Genomic DNA, 20,781 nt, shown 5'->3' on the forward strand with positions numbered 1-20,781 from the left:
AAACAAAAAAAAAACAGATACTCACATAAGGAGAGGGAAGGACTGGGTCCGATAGAGGCTTTCTCGTTCCTCCTGCGGTGTCCTCGTTTCAGCGTTGAATCCCTGTTAGCAGTCTCCAACTGATTGGTCAGGGACCTGCTCATTCCCACCGCTGTGGGAGGCTTTGGCAAACTTATGGAACCGGGTGCTCCTGAAGATGGGCCATGAGTGCATGAGAATGTGTGCTCATGCATGTGCAGTATGCGGTGGCCCGTCTTTGGGGGCACTCGGGCTCCTGAAGATTGCTGAAGCCTCCCACAGTGGCAGAATTGAGCAGTCTTCGACCATTCAGCTGGAGACTGCTAATTGAGAATCCAACGCTGGAACGTAGGAGGTACGGGAAACGCTCTCTAGGACCCAGAGCCATCCCTCTCCTTAGGTGAGTATCTGAGTTTTTTTTTTAAACCCGCTTCAGATTCCCTTTAACAAACTGTTTCCTTACTCTAAATATCCCTCTCTTAAGGTACATACACACATCTGACCAGTCGTTCGGACCAGTCGTTTGGACGTCAAATCAGGCATGTGTACAAACGGTCGTTTGGTTGATAAGGCTGATTTTGGCAGATCCGCCAAGCAGATCCGTGAAAACCAGCCTTATCAGCCGAACGACTGTTTGTACACACGCCCGATTTGACATCTAAACGACCGGTCGTTTGGAAAAATCAATGTGTATGCACCTTAACACTGCAGCTGTGATTGTTAGGTTTTGGGGCTCCATATCAATAGAGTGCTTGAGGCCCCATGTAAAACTCTCACTGGAGCCCTTAGTAACAGCACTGACAGTACTTCAAAGTTGTACGGGTCAGAGTACTTCAATTTGATGTAGAAGTCAGTTCAACTTCTAGAGAACAAGAAAGGTTCATAAAAGTGTTGTATATGAGACAGTGGCGGACACAGGCAGCAGTGGGCCCCTGTGCAAAATATCAATTGTGGGCCCCCCTGACCTGCGCCGCGGCAAAAAATGGGCGTGGCGATAACCTGCGGCAAAAATTGGGTGTGGATAGAACCAAAAATGGGCATGGCAATGACCGGATAAGGGCGGAGCTAACTGTAATTTAAAGTGATCCCGGGGTGAGAGTGATATGGAGGCTGCCATATTTATTTCCTTTTAAACAATACTAGTTGCCTGGCGGCCCTGCTGATCTATTTGGCTGCAGTAATAAACTGAATTACACCAGCAACAAGCATGCAGCTTAATCGTCTCAGTTCTGACAATATTGTCAGAAACCCCTGACCTGCTGCATGCTTGTTCAGGGTCTATGGTTGAAAGAATAGGAGGCAGAGGACCAGAACGGCAACCAGGCAACTGGTATTGCTTAAAAGGAGAGAAATATGGCAGCCTCAATATTATTCTCACCTCAGGTTCCCTTGAAAAGTGCAACGCAAAGACAGTGGGCCCAAGTTTTGGTGACCCTTTCCCCAGAAAATTCACATAATTGTGCAGGTTTTCTCAAGAAAATACACATAATGTGAGCAGATTTGCCCAGAAAATACATTCAATCATGTCGGCAGATTTGCCCAGAAAATACATTCAATCATGTCGGCAGATATGCCCAGAAAATACGTGCAATGATGTCTGCAGATATGCCCAGAAAATACGTGCAATGATGTCGGCAGATATGCCCAGAAAATGCGTGCAATGATGTCGGCAGATATGCCCAGAAAATACGTGCAATGATGTCGGCAGATATGCCCAGAAAATACGTGCAATGATGTCGGCAGATATGCCCAAAAAATACGTGCAATCATGTAGGCAGATATGCCCAGAAAATACGTGCAATCATGTCAGCAGATATGCCCAAAAAATACGTGCAATCATGTCAGCAGATATGCCCAGAAAATACGTGCAATCATGTCAGCAGATTTGCCCAGAAAATACGTGCAATCATGTCGGCAGATTTGCCCAGAAAACACATGCAATCATGTAGCAAATTTGCCCAGAACATACATGCAATCATGTGGCAGACCTGCCCAGAACATACACGCAATCATGTGGCAGACCTGCCCAGAACATAAACCTGCTAAAATAAATAATAAAAAAAACATTTACTCACCTGCAGCAGCAGACCTCCTGTCCCAGCCTCCATCCAGCGCGCAGCTCCCATGGGTGGTTGGGTGGATAGGTAGCCTGGTGGGTAGGTAGGTAGGCAGCCGGGTGGGTAGGTAGGTAGCCCTTAGCCGGGTGGGTAAGTAGCCTGGTGGGTGGCTGGGTAGCCGGGTGGGTGGGTAGCCTGGTGGGTGGCTGGGTAGGCGGGTGGGTAGGTAGCCTGGTGGGTGGGTAGGTGGGTGGTTAGGTAGCTGGGTGGGTGGGTAGGTAGCCTGGTGGGTCTTTAGGTAGGTAGCCTGGTGGGTTGGTAGGTAGCCGGGTGGGTAGGTAGGTAGGTAGCCTGGTGGGTGGGTAGGTAGCCGGGTGGGTGTGTAGGTAGCCGGGTGGGTGGTTAGGTAGCTGGGTAGGTAGCCGGGTGGGTGGTTAGGTAGCCGGGTAGGTAGCCGGGTGGGTGGTTAGGTAGCCGGGTAGGTAGCCGGGTGGGTGGTTAGGTAGCCGGGTAGGTAGCCGGGTGGGTGGTTAGGTAGCCGGGTAGGTAGCCGGGTGGGTGATTAGGTAGCCGGGTGGTTAGGTAGCCGGGTGGGTGGTTAGGTATCCGGGTGGGTAGGTAGCCGGGTGGGTGGGTAGGTAGCCGGGTGGGTGTGTAGGTATCCGGGTGGGTAGGTAGCCGGGTGGGTGGGTAGGTAGCCGGGTAGGTAGGTAGCCGGCAGGGTGGTTAGGTAGCCGGGTGGGTAGCTAGGTAGCCGGGTGGGTAGGTAGCCAGGTGGGTGGTTAGGTAGCCGGGTGGGTAGGTAGGTAGCCGGGTGGGTAGGTAGGTAGCCGGGTCGGTGTGTAGGTATCCGGGTGGGTAGGTAGCCGGGTGGGTGATTAGGTAGCCGGGTGGTTAGGTAGCCGGGTGGGTAGCCGGGTGGGTAAGGTAGCCGGGTGGGTAGCTATCCGGGTGGGGGGCCCGACTCCTATCCTCCCTCACTCACCTCGGGGCCCCCCTCCCGGTATGCGCGGCGGCCGGCGGGAGAGCAGAAAATACAGGAAGTCTCCGGCCGGGGCTGCAGCAGACGCTAGAGGCAGCTGCCGCTTGGTCTCCGATATGTCTCCAAGTACAGGAAACAGATACAAAAAGTTCATCAGTTGAGGACTTGTCTGTGTGAGAACCAGAGCCAGACAAAGTCCTCCAGCACCAAAGGCTGAGACACCAAAGTGCGCCCCTCCCACCCCAGCTGTCACACACTGATTGCTACTAGACAAAGAGGTGCCCCAGGGCCCCCAAGTTGATCTCTAGTTATCTGGCTTGAAGTCATTGCCATGTATCCCCTTTTCTTATTTCTCTCTGCTTCAAACACAATAGGGGAATGATAGCTGAGTGAGTTGATCGCCTCCCTCCTACACTGCGCCCTGAGGCTGGAGCCTCTCTCGCCTCTGCCTCAGCCTGGCTCCTGTGAGAGCTAAAAAACATAAAAAAAACCTGTTGTCGCAGCTTTTAACATTTTTACTTAACTTTACTAAACTTAACCTTTTTTACCTGCTTCAGCTTTCCTTTGTGCATTGTGAATAATTCTAAAAAGTCTTCCTAGGCATTGCATTCTCAGAGGTTGAAAATATCTAGGAAATGCCCATTTGTTGGGTCAACCTGATGGTCATTTCACACTCATAAGTTGTACATGGACGGTTTTAGGTGCCCACTTTGATGTACCAGGTCAACAGAACTTTGAACTGAGAGGCTACCTACACAATCCATGCTAGTTCTGTCCAATGCAGTGGAAATGCAAATGTTACATGGTAAATGTTGTTGTTCTGACAGATGTAGCTGAAAGAATATTCCATTGTAGCCAGAATAATTGAAGATTGGCATGAACAGTGCAGAAGTAGATTGACAAGTAGCAGTTTTAGAGCGTTAGCAAAGTCTATTGTAGTAATAATAATAGGATTGTTCCTCTTCTTTAACGCTGTAGATTCTTTGATGGATTCGGCCTGCATAATGGGCTACTTCCCATGCGGAAACCTGACCAAATGCGTGCCACGATCATTTCACTGCGATGGTGTAAAAGACTGCGAGAACGGGGCTGATGAGGAGTACTGTGGTGAGCACTTCCTAATCTTTATTACTTTATTATGTGTACTATGAGAACTATCACAGAAATTCACATACACACACATAGACCCAGCCACATACACACAGCTACAGCCTCTCTCTCTTTCTCTCCTTTCCTGGCTGTCCTACACAGGCTAGCTGTAATCATCCTGGCAGCAGGGGGGTGGAGCTACATCCTGCCTGTGTGTGCTTCTCCCCTCCCTATCAAATGCATGTGAAAATAACTAAAGAGATGATAACTTAAAGCACGTACTCACACTGGACTTTTTCAAACTACGGGTCATCAGACCTGCACGCGGGGCGGTCGTTCTGATGACAGTTGCACGTGAGTCAGACTGATAACACTGGTTTTGACTGATCCGCCGAGCGGATTGACAGCTTGTACTCACATGCAACTGTCGTCAGAACGACGGCCCTGCGGGGGTCTGACGACCCGTAGTTTGAAAAAGTCTGGCATGTTTACACGCCTTTAAGGACTGAAGTGACAAGATAACACTCTCACTATGCAAATGTATCACTACACTTTAATAAGGAAAGCCTCTTTAGTGAACACTTAAAATACCAATTGATGTGTGGTGATAAGTTTTCACTTGCCTTATTATCACCAGCAGGGGCGGATTTACACTTCAGGAGCTTGTAGGCACAGAAATTCTAGCGCTCTAAACTCCACCCCTCAACACAGACCACACCAACAATCCCGGCCGTTATTTTCTTATATCATATAAAGAGTTAAATGTACATGAACCTAGCAGTGGTGTAATTCCAAGAGTGGGCTTCCCCAGCAAAATTGCTGCAGCTGTTGTGGTGCAGGGACAAAGGGAGGAGGATGCAATACCCACACCGCCCACTACACTACTCTCACTTTTACAGGAGGCACTGATTAAGCCTAGGATCTATGCCCCTAACTACATGCCTGCGGTTGCTGAACTGGAGCTGAGTGGTGAGTATCATTGCCCTGCTCTACTGAGAGAGGGGACATTCAGGAATTGAGGGGATCTGCCTCTGCCACATAAGGCGCCTGTAGGCACGAGCCTATAGTGCCTTATGGTAAATCCAGCCCTGATCACCAGCATGATCTTAGTGAATTGAGGCCTATGAACAATATAACGATTATACAAATTGCACATACCGTATATAGGTATATTCAGCAAAAACATGCTGAAAGCGGTATGGATGAGAGTCAGGCTCGTCCATGCTGACATGGAGATTTTGAGCTGCTCTGCCCCGCCGGCTCCACTTTTGCACTTCAATAGGATTCCCTAGGATGGCTGAATGCCTGTCGCACATTGTGGGTAGCATGATTTGGGCTACCCACAGTGTGTCCTCCCTCCCCACTCCCCCCTCCAGACCAGAATTTTGCAGCGAGCGGGAAATGACAGGAGGGGGGCACAGCGCAGGAAGGAGGAGCAGCGGCGGACATAGAGCTGGGGGGAAGGGGGGCAGCCTCCCCCCTTCCCCCACCTGGGGACCCCTTCCATGCTCCCCCTCCAGAATGTATCGCATGTGCAGCGGCAGCGAGCAGGGAAAACTTACTTCTTTCTGGTGCCAGCTCTGTGTGCGGCTGCTCTGGTCTGGTCTTCTCGGTTGTCCAGTCACGCTCTCACAGGAAGCACAGTGAGAGCATGATTGGACAACAGTCAGAAAAGACCAGACCAGAGCAGCCGCACGCAGAGCTGCCTGGAACTAGAAAGTAGTAAGTTATTCCCCGCTCGGGGGGAGGGGGACTAGACCACCCTGGGGAATGGAACCTGTATTGTTCTTTGTTGTTGTCTGTTTAAAAAACCATAAAATTGTTTTATAAAAAAAAAAAGTTATTCCCCGCTTGCTGCCACTGCACCTGTGATACATTTTGGAAGGGGGAGCTTGGAAGGGGGGCCCAGGGGAGGGTGGTAAGGGGGGGCCCATGGGAGGGAGGTGGGGGAGGCTGTCCCCCTTGCCACTGCTCTATGCCCGCCGTTGCTCTTTCCTGTGCTCCTGTTCCCAGCCGTAGTGCTCTGGGCCTCTGGGGCCAGTGATGTCACTGTAATTAAAAGGCCCACCGGGGAAAATACAGAGCCTCCACGGGCCCTGTCCAACCCTGGCAGCATCTATACCTGGCTACCTAACCTGTGTCATCTAAACCTGGCTAAGCTTCCAACGTACACCCTGCATGACACACATGGGGGAGACTTGGTGGGGTCTCTTTTACTGACCATTGGCATACTGATCCCTCATCGCATACTTCTGATAGCTTCCCCACTGCCTTCTTCCATGTCCATTGGCGGATTTGCTTCTCCCTCGGCGATGACATGATCCCCGGCCATTGGTGTTGATGACACCAGGGTCACGCAGCGTCATCAACATCTTGCGGCAAATACTTTTTTTTATTAAATTCAATACAATAACCTGTATTGAATTCAATATTTAAAAAAAAATTACTACAAAAAAATGCTTGAAAATTATTTTAAATCAATTGAACCACTGTTTGCACAGAAATCCTGGGGAAAATGAACGCTAGGGAGGTTAAGGAATAAGAAAAGGCCCAATAAGCTGTATAAGTTCTCCCTGCTCTAAATCTCTGAGTTATACAGTACATCTCGGTAGAAGGAATGTCATGACAGTTTCAGATCAGCAGAGCATGTATACGGTACTTCATCAAATTTCATTGACAGGAGTGAGATATAAATCTATGCCCACTTCCTGCTGAGAAGCATTGTTGTACAAAGCAGGGCAAGTAACAGCCCCTTTTAAGAATTCTAAACATCACTTTCTTTATGACACATCATTTTTTAGTGCAGCTGCTATCTGTGTGCCTTCAGACTCCCATTAGCCCATTAAAGCAAAACTCTGGTGGTCAACCCTTCTGCATTCTATGAATAGTCAATAGCAGTGACATTTAAAGCAGCAAACCATATTATCCCAGGAAAAAAACATACACATATATAAGTAGATAAATACTTGTTCTACTTACATAACATATGTATTGTACTGTCCACGTTTTGATTTCAGTTACTATTATAGATAAAGAGAAAACTGCTTCAGAAATTTTCCATCTTTACTGCCTCTGACTGAAGCCAGTCCTGATGTAATTTCCTCCCTTACTTTTTTTTCTCTCCTAGAAACTGCACTGTCATATCTAGCTTGCTTTATAAATACATGTGAGCACAGCCTAGATCTTATTTCCGCAGCTTCTGCAGAGGGATGAGGTGATTTATCTTACATTTACCTTCTCAGCCTCATGTCACATTGAACTGCCCTCAGCCAATTAGTGAGGAACAGGAATGTGGGATGGGGGATAACAAGCTTCCCTCTCCTTGGCAGTGTACCAAACTAGAGCCAGGCTGACTGAGACATGATTCATTACAGCAGAAACATTTATGATTATATTGGATTGCTTGTAATGCAGGGTCAGGTTGTAGACTGCTTAATAAACACAGAGCAGTGGGTAATAGGAATTTGATTTTATGCCTGACAATCCATAAAATCAATAAATAAACAATTGTATATATCCTCCTCCTAAAAATGACTTTTTAAGATATTCTACTGTTTTATTTTATATTTAAATCTACTTTTTTACTGTTTTATTGTTTTTGCTCAATGACACATTCATTGAAGTATGCCAGAGCTAAAATCTACAAACTATTGAACCTTTTTATCTCTTCCCTGCTTTTAGAAGCCATTTTCTGCTAGGAAAGTGTTTTGTAGTTGTAATTTCTTATCAGTGAGGGTCACACTGTAGTCTGACCCAGTCCTGACTCAGACAGGAACTGCCACTTACATACCTGATGTTTAACTCTGTTAGACAGAGAAAGAAAAAAAGGAACGCAGTATAGTTATCTGGGTGCTAGGCACTGTACATACCCATGTCTATCTTATCATGTCACATGTCATCTTGGGTATCCTTTAAAGATAAATATCCTTCATAATGAAAACTCAGCCCTCTCTGTATTAGTTATACATTTTCTGATTTCCTGTGATAATTTGCTTCATTAATCTGCTCTGTATTGCTGTCTAGCAGGTTGAACAACGGAAAAGTTCTACTTATTTTTGTGTTTCAATGTTTGACAAATACACAGTTTGGGTGTCTGTTGTAAACTTCACCAACTCACGAGGTGATATTGCCCTCATAGCTTTCCTTGCTGCCAGGAGTGGGCGGAGTACTGACAGTAAAGGCTGCACATGCTAACTAAAATCAAACATAGCTTACGCCATTGGCTTCAATTCACTAAGACACGTTCAGTAAAAATGTCATACTCAGTAATTTACCTCTTGTGGTATTTTAGACTTTTTTTTCACCCAAATTCACTAAGGTTTCCACACTTGTGGTAATAGTCGAGTAATTTACTGAAAAACTGCATGACAATTCACCTCATTTTTACCTCAAGTAAGGAATCCTGTGGTATTTCATTCAATTAAATTAGATGGGTTTTTGTAGTGCAGAAAAAATGGATGAAAGATGTGATACAGATAGCATTTTATTATTATACTGACAAGTAAAGTGCAAGCAAGCCCAAGCTGCATAAAATTAACATAGAGTTTGTATCACCTCAAAAACCATTAGTTTTCACCTTTTCATCTAATCAGCCAATTATCAATACTGGAAATTGAGTAATGTATGGGCAACCTTAGGCATTATTGGGTAATTAATATTAGGATTAACCTCCTTAGGATAACCCCCAGTCAAGCTTGGGATGGAAATTCGCAGCTCAGATCGGTAACCCCAAGCCTGACTCGTGGTAGCCACAGGCAGGCGTATGCAGAGCGAGTGTTTGTAACTCACCTACCCTAGGATCCAGACACTAGCAGCCATTCTTCTTCCAGTCCTTGGAGGTTCTCGATCCCTCTGATGAGACCATCATTTGGTACATGACGTCAGACGGCGATCTCACTATAGGGGTAAACAGAGGGAGATTTGCAGTGCTGGAGGGAGGAGAGCGATCCCGGATTTACATAACAGGAGCCCAATGGCACAGATGTCTTGGCACTCTAGACTTTGCCCTCCATGAACCTAAAAACCCTGCCAAACCACACCCCAAGTATACTGCCTGGCCCAGCTGTCACTTCCCCCTTACTTCCTTAGCCCATCATAGGTAGCTACAGGTGTCCCTTAGCATTAGGTAGCCAAAGATACCCTTAGTATTAAGTAGCTAGAGGTGCCCCTTAGTATTAGGTAGCTAGAGGAACCTCAGTAGTAAGTAGTTAGAGGTGCTTCCAAGTATTAAGTAGCTGGAGGTGCCCCTGACTGAAGGGAGATCTGGTCATTGGAATGTCAAGAGCTAGATAAGCAACCTCTCATTTACACTCTGCTCAGGACTCAGCATAGGGAAGGAGGAAGAGAGGGAGGAGCAGCCTTTCCACCATCAGGCGCCTGTAGACATGTGCCTGCTGTGCCTTATGGTAAATCCGGCCCTTGAGGAGAGTTATATGCAGGGCTGCCGCAGATCTATCACCGCTTTTAAACCTTAAAATCCAGAAGTAATCATACTGCTAGTGAGGTTAAAGCAAAACTCGAAGGTTCATCTTCTCCTTGTCTGCATCTGGCTCCACTGGACACTCACTGCTGACAGCTTTCTGCTCACGCCAACATGTGCCGAACTGTCTGCACTAATACTGGTGTACTAGTAATTGGATGAAAAACAAAACTAGATTTTTTTTTTCCTTCTTTCTTTCTTTAAACAATGATTTATTATCTGTTATCTAAATCAGTTGCTGAAACCCTTTCCATTGCTCTTTACAGAGAACACTGAACCGTTCCCTTCATAATTCAACATTTAACTCATAATTTATATTACGGGCAAATGCGTGATCACTCACATGCTTACATTGAGTCCAAAATTATTAGCCTACTTCAAGGTGCCAAGCTGTAACAGAGTGTGCCTTCATTTGTTAGCCAGCGCACTGTCTATTACGGGTGGTATATTAACACAGGCTGGCTGAAATTATTCTGTTTATTACCCTGTCTAGGATACCCTGACCCAATGTTCTCCATAGTGTTGCTTGGTTTTAACAGATCTGATTAGCGGGATGCTATTCCTATCACACTAAGGAGAGTCCTGAATACTGATGTTACATTTGTTCTTCCCTTTCAACGGAACTGCAGATGATTTATTCTTCTGAGCAGGCTAAATAGGAACTAAAAACTGTCTGTGTTTATTCTGAATAGTCCATTGTTCATAAACATATTTATATTACTCTAAGGAGTGTCTGTACAAATGCCCAGCCCACTGGTTGACTGTTGTAGAGCCTCCTTGTAGGCTTATCAGCAGAGGTATATTCCAATGTCCTGAAGGTCAGTGCTCACACTAGATAGAAGTCGGCGCACACAAACGAGCTACTTCGCACCAATGTCATTTCCCCACAAAAAGAAATGACAAATAGTTTAAAGGGGCACTATGGCAAAAAAAATAAAAAAAAATTTAAATATGTGCAAACATATACAAATAAGTAGTACATTTTTTTCCAGAGTAAAATGAGCCATACATTAATTTTCTCCTATGTTGCTGTTACTTACAGTAGGTAGTAGAAATCTGACAGACGCGACAGGTTTTGGACTAGTCCATCTCTTTATGGGGGATTCTCAGGGATTTATTTATTTTCAAAAGCACTTAGTTAATGGCAGTTGCTCTGTCCAACTGCCAAAAAAACTGTGTAGTGAGCAGGAAAGCCGGCCAGCATCATTGTTTTTTAGGGAATATCTTTATAAAGAATGAAAGCCTTGCTGAGAATCCCCTATGAAGAGATGGACTAGTCCAAAACCTGTCGCTTCTGTCAGATTTCTACTACCATCTGTAAGTGACAGCAACATAGGAGAAAAGTAATTTATGGTTCATTTTACTCTAGAAAAAACTTACTTCTTATTTGCCTATGTTTGCACATATTTTACATTTTAAAATTGTTCGCCACTGTGCCCCTTTAACCTGTTAGCGGCAATGGGTCACATTAAAACATCCTGTGTACCACTGTTAATGGCAACAGGACATTTTAGCGATTCACTCCCCGCCGCCGTTCATGCATGTGCAATCTCCCACAGCGCATACCCGTTGGGACTAACACATCTGTGATGGGTGAAAGGGAACAAGTGTTCTCTGAGCCAATCAAACTGCCTGTAAGGGAATGACCATAGCTCAAGGAGAAGCCAATGATCATTCCTGTAACAAACACTGTCAGTGTGGTTTGAACTCTGTTGGGGATGTCTAGTGGTAAAAAAAAGATACATTAAGGCTACTTTCACAGTAGGACATTCCATTTGATGCGACGTTAAGGTCGCACAACGCAGCCTTAATGCAACGCATATACACTTTCACAGTCCGACATTAAAGTCGCATGTTAAAAATGTATTTACTATGGAACAAAAAAGGCGCATGCGAAACATTTTAAAAAAGAAAAAAAATTCCTGAGCATGTGCAACACAAGTAACTCAGCAAATTCATTGCTAAACGTACAGCATGCAGCACTTTCTAATAACGCTACACGTTACACACAAACGCAACGTGTGCACTGTGAATGTCGCACAGACTTTGCATTGCTGTGCGTTACTCTGTGTTAAAAATGTTTATAACGTGCAACTTTAACCCATTCGCGTTCCGTCGTTTTCACTTGAGAAATGTTCACCTCCCATTCATTAGCCTATAACTTTATCACTACTTATCACAATGAACTGATCTATATCTTGTTTTTTCCGCCACCAATTAGGCTTTCTTTGGGGGGTACATTTTGCTAAGAGCCACTTTACTGTAAATGCATTTTAACAGGAAGAATAAGAAAAAAACGGAAAAAATCATTATTTCTCAGTTTTCAGCCATTATAGTTTTAAAATAATACATGCCTCCATAATTAAAACTCACGTATTGTATTTGCCCATATGTCCCGGTCATTACACCGTTAAAATTATGTCCCTATCACAATGTATGGCGACAATATTTTATTTGGAAATAAAGGTGAATTTTTTACGTTTTGCATCTATCACTATTTACACGTTTAAAATAAAAAAAATATAGAAATATTTCATCTTTACATTGATATTTAAAAAGTTTAGACCCTTAGGTAAATATTTACATGTTTTTTTTTTATTGTAATGGGTTTTTTTTTATATTAAAACATTTTACTTGGGTATTTTTGGGAGGGTGGGATGTAATCTATAGTTTTATAATGTAATTGTGTGTTGTTTTCAATTTTTTTTACTTTTAGTTGTAGTTAACTTTTTGACCACAAGATGGCGGCCATGAGTTTGTTTACATGACGTCACTCTAAGCGTAACACACACTTAGAGTGACGCAGTGGGGAGGCAACAGCCAGAGAAAGCACAGCTTCCGAGTGAAGCTGTCGCTTTTTCAGCAGGGGAGAGGAATCAGTGATCGGGCACCATAGCCCGATACATTGATTCCGTGGCTACCGAATCCGCAGCCGGGAGTGCGCGTGCACGCGCGCGATCGGCCGCGGGAGCGCGCGGTTGCGCGCATGGTTTCTGGACGTAGTTTCTACGTCCAGAAACCAAAATAGGTTAACGGCGCACTATAAAAGAGGCCTACAAGTACACATTTTACACTACTACTTTACACCATTTTAAATTAAATAAAAATAAATGAATCTCTCCTTCTCCCTCCCCTGCCCTCTATTGTTATCGAAATAAAACACTTTTAAAAAAAATTAAAAAGTGACCGTTTAAAAAAAAATAAAATACATAAATAGTTACCTTAGGGATTTAGCTTATTAATAATCATGTCATGAGGATATATTACTGTTATTTTTTGCAAATAAAGGCCTGTAATTATTCATCAAGTACAAAAAACAAAAAACTGAAAAAAATACACCTTTAGTTCAAAATAATATAGTGTACTAGGGATATACATTTTAATATCCAAGACAAATGGGCAAATAAAGCATTGTTTATTTTAAAACTAAAGAAGATGGAATTGGAGTAATAGTGTATTTTTCCCCTGGTTTTCCCCTTAAAATTATTAGAATAAAATATAATTATTGAATACAAATATCACCCCATAAAAGCATAATTTGTGGTGAAAAAAAGGTATAGATCATTTTGGTGTCATTAGTAGTGATGATCGTAATCAGCTAATTCCGATTATGCTAAATTTTGCGTACATTTTCACAAATTTTCACAATTAATCAATTACATACTTACTAATTGTTATTTCAATTGATTTTGTATAAGCATTTGTACTTACACATGAATATACGTATAATGTACGCATAATTTTGTGCCGATTTGGCGTTGAATAGCAAAGCCCCCATATATTGCTACAAAAATTGCTACATATGTTAAGGAGAAGAGTGGGTACAAGTCAAAAAATTATTTTTGAGAAAACTGAATTTAAAAATGCAAAGAAAAATGTTTTTTAAGTTCAGAAAAATGACAGTTTAACTCCCTCTCGACCACCTAACTGCCTAACTCCGGCGTTTGGAGGGTGGCAGCCCCAGGACCACTGAAGGCCGAATGGCGTCAAGTCCTGTGGCGGGGTATTGCAGGAGATCGCTAGGAGACGTTTAGACAATGAAACCGCCGTCTATTTACATTGTACAGCGCTGCGATCTACGGCAGTGCTGTACTGGGGACAGTCATGTCACTCAGCTGTCCCCTGGGGAGGCTCATGGGCAATCGGCTCTCATAGGCCGATGCCTATGACAGCCGAGCACTGTCATTGGCTGCCAAAGGGAGAGGGGGGGGGGGAATAAATAAATACAAAAATAGGGAAATGTATTCCCAAAAATATAAATAATGAAAAAAATAAATAAACAGGGCACGAGGGATCAGAGCCCACCAACAGAAAGCTTTCTGTTGGTGGGCAGAAAAGGGGGAGGGGGATTCATTTGTGTGCTGCATGGTATGGCTCTACAGCGAGCCATTAAAGCTGCAGAGCACATAATTGCAAAAATAACCTGGTCACTAGAAGGTGTAAGCCTACGGTCCTGAAGTAAAAAAAACACTTTTCTTTGTATTTTTAAATTCGATTTTCTCAAAAAACTACAAGGTCTTTTTGCAAAAAAAAAAATTGACTTGTACCCACTACTCTTAACATATGCAGCAATTTTGGTAGCAATAGCATGTATGGGGACTTTGCTATTCACCGCCAAAGTCAGCACAAAATGAAGTGTAAATTACACAAAGCGCAGAACATTGCAGATCCTGGAAGCTACATGTAGCATCCAGGACAATATGACAGGATCAGGTGCAACATTTACGCGAATGGCAGAAAAAGCCAGTGCTACAGTTTAAACAAGTGCTGTCCATTCACTTGAATGGACACCGCTTGAGCGAGGAACAACGCAAGCGCCGCGATTTACACCCATGTTAATTTTAATGTTAATTAATAAATATTACCTTTTTGCATGATTAATAATTTGCATGAGAGGGTTTTCTCACATGCAAATGGTTGAGAGAGCAGAGGCACAGTTCCTTATCTGATGCAATGATACAATTAAAGTGTTTCCCCGAAAATAAGACACTGTCTTATATTCATTTTTGCTCCAAAATATGTGCTAGGGCTTATTTTCAGAGGATGTCTTATTTTGGAGGGGAAACATTGGTAGTTTTCCTATACAAAATGTATATACTGCATGCCATGCTGAAACACAAGCAGTATGCACAGAGCTTTGGGTTTGCAGATATTGGCTCTCGCTTACAAGAAAGTGATTCTGCTGATAATGTGGGTAAGAGTCTATTTGTTGAAGACGGAGAACTCTGTCAGGCTCCACAGAGCTATGATAGGATAAGCTGTGTGTCCTGGGAAAAGGTGAGTGCTGCTGATGCTTATAAGGACAGATCAGGAGGGCTGGCTCCAACAAAAACACAAATTGCCTGACACATATACAGGACTGTAAATTCCACATTATTGTGCTTCTCTCCTGTATCCAGGCTTTGTATTGAGCATGAATTGCTGGTGTCATGTGGGCTGCTCCTAGGGCCTACCTTCGGGGGATGGTGCTGAATCTGTGGCCCGTCGTGATGGGCAACGTGCTCTTTACTACCCTTGATGCCCCAGAAACGCGAATCAGCATTGTTGGGGGGAAGGGGGATAATGTCACTTGCCCTCCCAGGTGAATAAGCAAAGAGATTTTTGTCAAATTATTCTCCCAACTTACGTGACGTTCTGATCTGAGCTTCTAAGTAGGAGGCCCCACACTATCCTGTTTTAATCCCTGTAGATAAAAGTATCTAAAGGTGCCCATTAGCGGTACAATTTTTAGTGAACGATCATTTTTTTAATAAGATTATTCAGACTTAAGGAAAAGATCGTATTTACTCTGTCCACAACACTAAATAATCCAATTTGAGATCATGTCTCCAGTCTACACCAGTTATGATCACCAGTGTTGCTCTCCAAGACCTCGTGATCACGGGTGACCCGTGATCACAAGCTGTTTTTCCTGATCACAAGGTCGGATTCCATATTTGTGATCACATCTCGATCACGGATTCAGTTGCCGAATGCACTGGTGATCGTGGTCCAAATCCGGCTCGTGACCAGGGATTTAGCTGTGATCACAGCCGCGGTTAATAGCAAAGCCCCCTTACATGGTATAAATACCACATTTGTAGGATATGTTAAGTAGAACAATGGGAACAAGGGGAAAAAAATTCAAAAAGACCTTATATTTTTTGAGAAAATCGATTTTAAAGTTTCAAAGGAAAATACTGAATATACTCGGATACAAGTCGACCTCGTGTATAAGTCGACCCCAATATTTGACCCTCTTAAGCTGGAATTATTTAATTACTTAAGTATAAGTCTATCTAGCAAAGTTAATGGCTGCATAGTAGACTTGAAGCCTTGCACAGGGCATAATGAAAACATAGAGAAATGCACCATGTATGTATTAAAGAGAATCTGTATTGTTAAAATCGCACAAAAGTAAACATACCAGTGCGTTAGGGGACATCTCCTATTACCCTCTGTCACAATTTCGCAGCTCCCCGTCGCATTAAAAGTGGTTAAAAACAGTTTTAAAAAGTTTGTTTATAAACAAACAAAATGGCCACCAAAACAGGAAGTAGGTTGATGTACAGTATGTCCACACATAGAAAATACATTCATACACAAGCAGGCTGTATACAGCCTTCCTTTTGAATCTCAAGAGATAATTTGTGTGTTTGTTTCCCCCTGCAGCTATCTTCCACTGAAGTGTCAGGCTGTTTCTTCCTGCAGAGTGCAGACAGCTCTGCCTGTATGTAATTCCTCAGTATGTGAAAGCCCAGCCAGCTCAGAGGAGGATTTATCCAGCTTGTAAAAGATAAGAGAGAAGAGAGAAGCTGCCCTAATCTAAATAATACACAGGCAGTGTGCAGAGAGGGGCCTGGAGGGGGGAGATGCATCACAGAACCACAACACTGAAGAACTTGGCAGCCTTCCAGACACAGGCTGACAAGTCTGACAAGAGAGAGATAAGTTGATTTATTACAGAGATGGTGATAGTAGAACGTGCTGCAGTAAGCCAGAACACATTAGAATAGCTTTTGGAACTTGTAGGATGATAAAAAACAGGATGCAATTTTTGTTACGGAGTCTCTTTAAGAGAGTTTAGCCTGTCTAATTCCCCCTCATCTGTGTCTAATAACAAGTTGTAATTTGATCTCTCCCCTGTGTCACCTGAGAAGGCAGATAAGCTCATTTGAAAGCACAGGATGTTAACAATATGCCTGCTTCCATGAAAGCAGGAAGTAGACACACTACAGCTGATACAAATCTTTTAAAGGTTATTATGCTATTGCATAGCTTTTAGAGCAGAGAGAAACATCTGAGATTAGGTCTGATTTACACAATACACCCTTCCTAGAGCCCCAGCAGCCAGCGTCTCTCTATCCCATTCCCTACCCACAGTACTAATTCACTGGTGTTCCAACATTTTAATATACCCTACAGAATAGCATACAAATACCGGCAACACACTGAAAATCCCCCCTCCCTCCCAGCACAACTCTGTAATGTTATGCGCTGGGAAGGTGCCTCTTTCTGTCCCCTTTCCCGCAGTGCTAAAGTCGATTTGTGCTTCCATCCTCTCTCTCCCCCTCTGTGCGATCTAATGCACAGTGAGTGCTGCAGCAGAAGCGACACTTACAGTCCATTGCCAGCGCTGAATCCTCTATATGCTCTCCGTTCATGCTGTAAATGTTCCCCCTTCCCTTCCTCCCCCTCATCTCCGTGCAAATGTGGGCTGCCTCTCTCTCCCCCTCTGTGTAATTAATGTTAGGTGCCGTCGCAGCAGAAGCCGACACTTAAGTTTTAGGGGGGGAGAGAGAGGCAGCCCACATTTGCACAGAGATGAGGGGGAGGAAGGGAAGGGGGGAAATTTACAGCATAATAGCTACATCAGAGGGGGAGAGAGAGAGAGAGATGCTCTCCCCCCACCCTGCTATAAGTGGGACATTTAGGACTGACTCGAGTATAAGGCGACCCCCCCACTTTTATACTTTAAGTCAGTCCTAAATTTCTCGACTTATAGCCGAGTATATACGGTAGTATACATTTAAATGCGGTAAATGACAGTTAATGTATTTACCGCATTAACATGTATACTTTTTCCTTTGAAACTTCCTTTCCTGCAAATTTGGTGTTTATATCATGTTAGGGGGCTTTGCTATAAACAGCTAAAGTCGGCGGGTTTTGGTAGTTTTTAATCCCGAATACTTTTTTCATTTGAAACGTTAAATTCTACTTTCTCAAAAACTATATGGGCTTTTTGAAAAAAAAAATGTTCTAAGTTGTAGCCACTGATCAGTGATCACCTTTATAATCCATGCAATTTTGATGATTGTAGCATGTATTGGGGCTTTGCTATTAACATTAAAGTCAAATCCGTGATCACGGATTCTACATGTAATCACAGGTAAAATCCGAGGCGAATTCAGGGCTCCGATTTAAATCCGGATCCCGGCGTATCCGGAGTTTGATTCCGCCGTGGCCAGATTTACTTGAATTCATGATTGGGTGTATCCAAAGATCACTGATGATCACATGTATGCAACCATACTATAGAACAGGCCATTGTGCTGCAGGCTTGTAATACATGCAGGAATTTCCCTGGCATTATTGTAAAGAAAAAAAAACACAGTATTAGCCGCCTCCTCTTTTAGAAATACAACATTTCTAATATACAGTACTTTTAAAATATGAAGAGCAAAGCAGGGGTTTCACTGTGTATTTTTACAAATACCCATGCTGGGTGGGAGAAATATCTCTGTAAATGAGATTTTTTTTATTTTTTTACACACAATTGTCCATTTACAGAGATATTTCTCCCACCCAGCATATGCATGTGTGAAAAGACACCCCAAAACACATTATACTACTTCTCCTGAGTACGGCTATACCACATGTGTGACACTTTTTTGCAGCCTAGGTGCACTAAGGGGCCCAAAGTCCTATGAGAACCTTTAGGATTTCACAGGTCATTTTGAGGCATTTGATTTCCAGACTACTCCTCATGGTTTAGGGCCCCTAAACTACCAGGGTAGTTTAGGAACCCTACAAGTGACCCCATTTTAAAAAGACAACACCCCAAGGTATTCTGTTAGGAGTATGGTGAGTTCATAGAAGATTTTAGTTTTTGTCACAAGTTAGTGGAAATTGATTTTTATTGTGTTTTTTCACAAAGTGTCATTTTCCACTAACTTGTGACAAAAAATAAAATCTTCTATGAACTCATCATACACCTAACGGAATACTTTGGTGTGTCTTCTTTCTAAAATGGGGTCACTTGTGGGGTTCCTATACTGCCCTGGCATTTTAGGGGCCCAAAACCGTGAGAAGTAGTCTGGAAACTAAATGCCTCACAATGACTGTACCGGGGTATAAGCATCTGTAAATTTTGATGACAGGTGGTCTATGAGGGGCCGAATTTTGTGGAACCGGTCATAAGCAGGGTGGCCTCTTAGATGACAGGTTGTATTGGCACTGAAGTGCAGGAAGCGCAGGATGTTCTCAAATCGTGACCTGGACATGGCAGCAGAGAACATGGGCATGTGATTTATTGGGTGAGTAGACCAATAAGACCGCATTACATTCTTTTTGACTAGACCCATGTTAAGGAGAAGTCCCCAAAAAATGTTACGTTCAGAAACTTGGAGTGGTTTCCACCGAAAAGGCTGGGCATGGTAGCTTCTAGGATTGGCGGTTGCGTATTGTGTGGCATAACAGTTGGTCTCAGCCACAATTAAGTCATAGAGACCAGCAGCGATCAGGAAAAAAAAATTCTGCCACTGTGGTGGGGCTGGTGAGGGTTTGACCGGGTGATCAGAAGCCCGCAGGGGGCAGATTAGGGCCTGATCTGATGAATAGGAGCAGGGGTGAGCCTGGGGTGCCTGGCACCTGGGTGCAAGATTTTCTCTGGCGCCTATGGGAGTGGTTAAATTAACCGCACCCAACCACATAACCACACCCATGTCCTGCCTAATCACACCCACACCTTCCACCTCTTTACGCATGCATGTGATACCCCATTCCTACCCCTCTTCCATGGGCTTGCTCCTGGCTGGCTTTGGCTTCCTGCGAGTCTGCTAGTCTCTGGACTGACTCAGGCTGAGAGGTTCTGCGAGTGCGACGCAGTCACACACTGCGTATTTATGGCTGCCTGCAGCCACCCTACTCTCGCTCGCTGATGTTGGCTCCTCCCCCCTGCCAAGCCCAAGGTGGGCGGCCTGTATCTTTCCCGTTGCGCCACGCAGCGTGCCAGTGTTGCCAACCTTTCACGTTATTTTTTACTGACAAATACCTAAAAATTTACTGACAAAAGATTATTTTTACTGACAAAACTTCTCCACTAAATGCACATAAGAGACAGCTTTTCCCCATGTAAATGCACATAACAAGAGACAGCTTTCCCCATGTAAATGCACATAACAAGAGACAGCTTTTCCCCATGTAAATGCACATAACAAGAGACAGCTTTTCCCCATGTAAATGCACATAACAAGAGACCACTTTTCACCAGTAAATGCACATAACAAGAGACCACTTTTCACCAGTAAATGCACATAACAAGAGACCGCTTTTCACCAGTAAATGCACATAACAAGAGACCGCTTTTCACCAGTAAATGCACATAACAATAGACCGCTTTTCACCAGTAAATGCACATAACAAGAGACCGCTTTTCACCAGTAAATGCACATAACAAGAGACCGCTTTTCACCAGCAAATGCACATAATAAGAGACAGATTTTCACCAGCAAATGCACATAATAAGAGACGGATTTTCACCAGTAAATGCACATAATGACAAACAGCCAGTGTCCCCAGAATATATAGCCAGGGATATATGTGCCCACTGCCCAGTATATGTAGGCAGGGGTATATGGTCCCAGTATATGTAGGCAGGTATATATGTCCCAGCATATGAAGGCAGGGGTATATGTGCCCAGCATATGTAGGCAGGGGTATATGTCCCCAGCATATGTAGGCAGGGGTATATGTGCCCAGTATACGTAGCCAGGGGGTATATGTGCCCAGTATATGTAGCCAGGGGGTATATGTGCCCAGTATATGTAGCCAGGGGGTATAGGTGTCCAGTCTATGTAGCTAGGGGGTATATGTGCCCAGTCTATGTAGCCAGGGGGTATATGTGCCCAGTCTATGTAACCAGGGGGTATATGTGCCCAGTCTATGTAGCCAGGGGG

At 43.9% G+C, this 20,781-nt stretch overlaps 1 protein-coding gene and 1 long non-coding RNA gene across 3 annotated transcripts in view; one reads left to right on the forward strand and one right to left on the reverse strand.

Moving 5' to 3' along the window:
• Positions 1-20,781, forward strand: part of RXFP2 (relaxin family peptide receptor 2) — a 390,074-nt gene that overhangs the window by 244,171 nt on the left and 125,122 nt on the right. The window contains exon 2 of one of the 2 annotated variants that reach the window (XM_068265019.1): positions 4,036-4,164. In XM_068265019.1, the coding sequence (XP_068121120.1) occupies positions 4,036-4,164 (129 nt within the window). Of the gene's footprint in view, positions 1-4,035; positions 4,165-10,815; positions 10,943-20,781 lie in introns of those variants that run through there. The other variant, XM_068265023.1, reaches the window with a different exon arrangement.
• Positions 1-20,781, reverse strand: part of LOC137543965 (uncharacterized) — a 67,166-nt gene that overhangs the window by 12,175 nt on the left and 34,210 nt on the right. The gene's annotated exons all lie outside the window — the stretch shown is intronic.

This window comes from Hyperolius riggenbachi, chromosome 2 (genome assembly GCF_040937935.1).
Source record: "Hyperolius riggenbachi isolate aHypRig1 chromosome 2, aHypRig1.pri, whole genome shotgun sequence".
NCBI lineage: Eukaryota > Metazoa > Chordata > Amphibia > Anura > Hyperoliidae > Hyperolius > Hyperolius riggenbachi.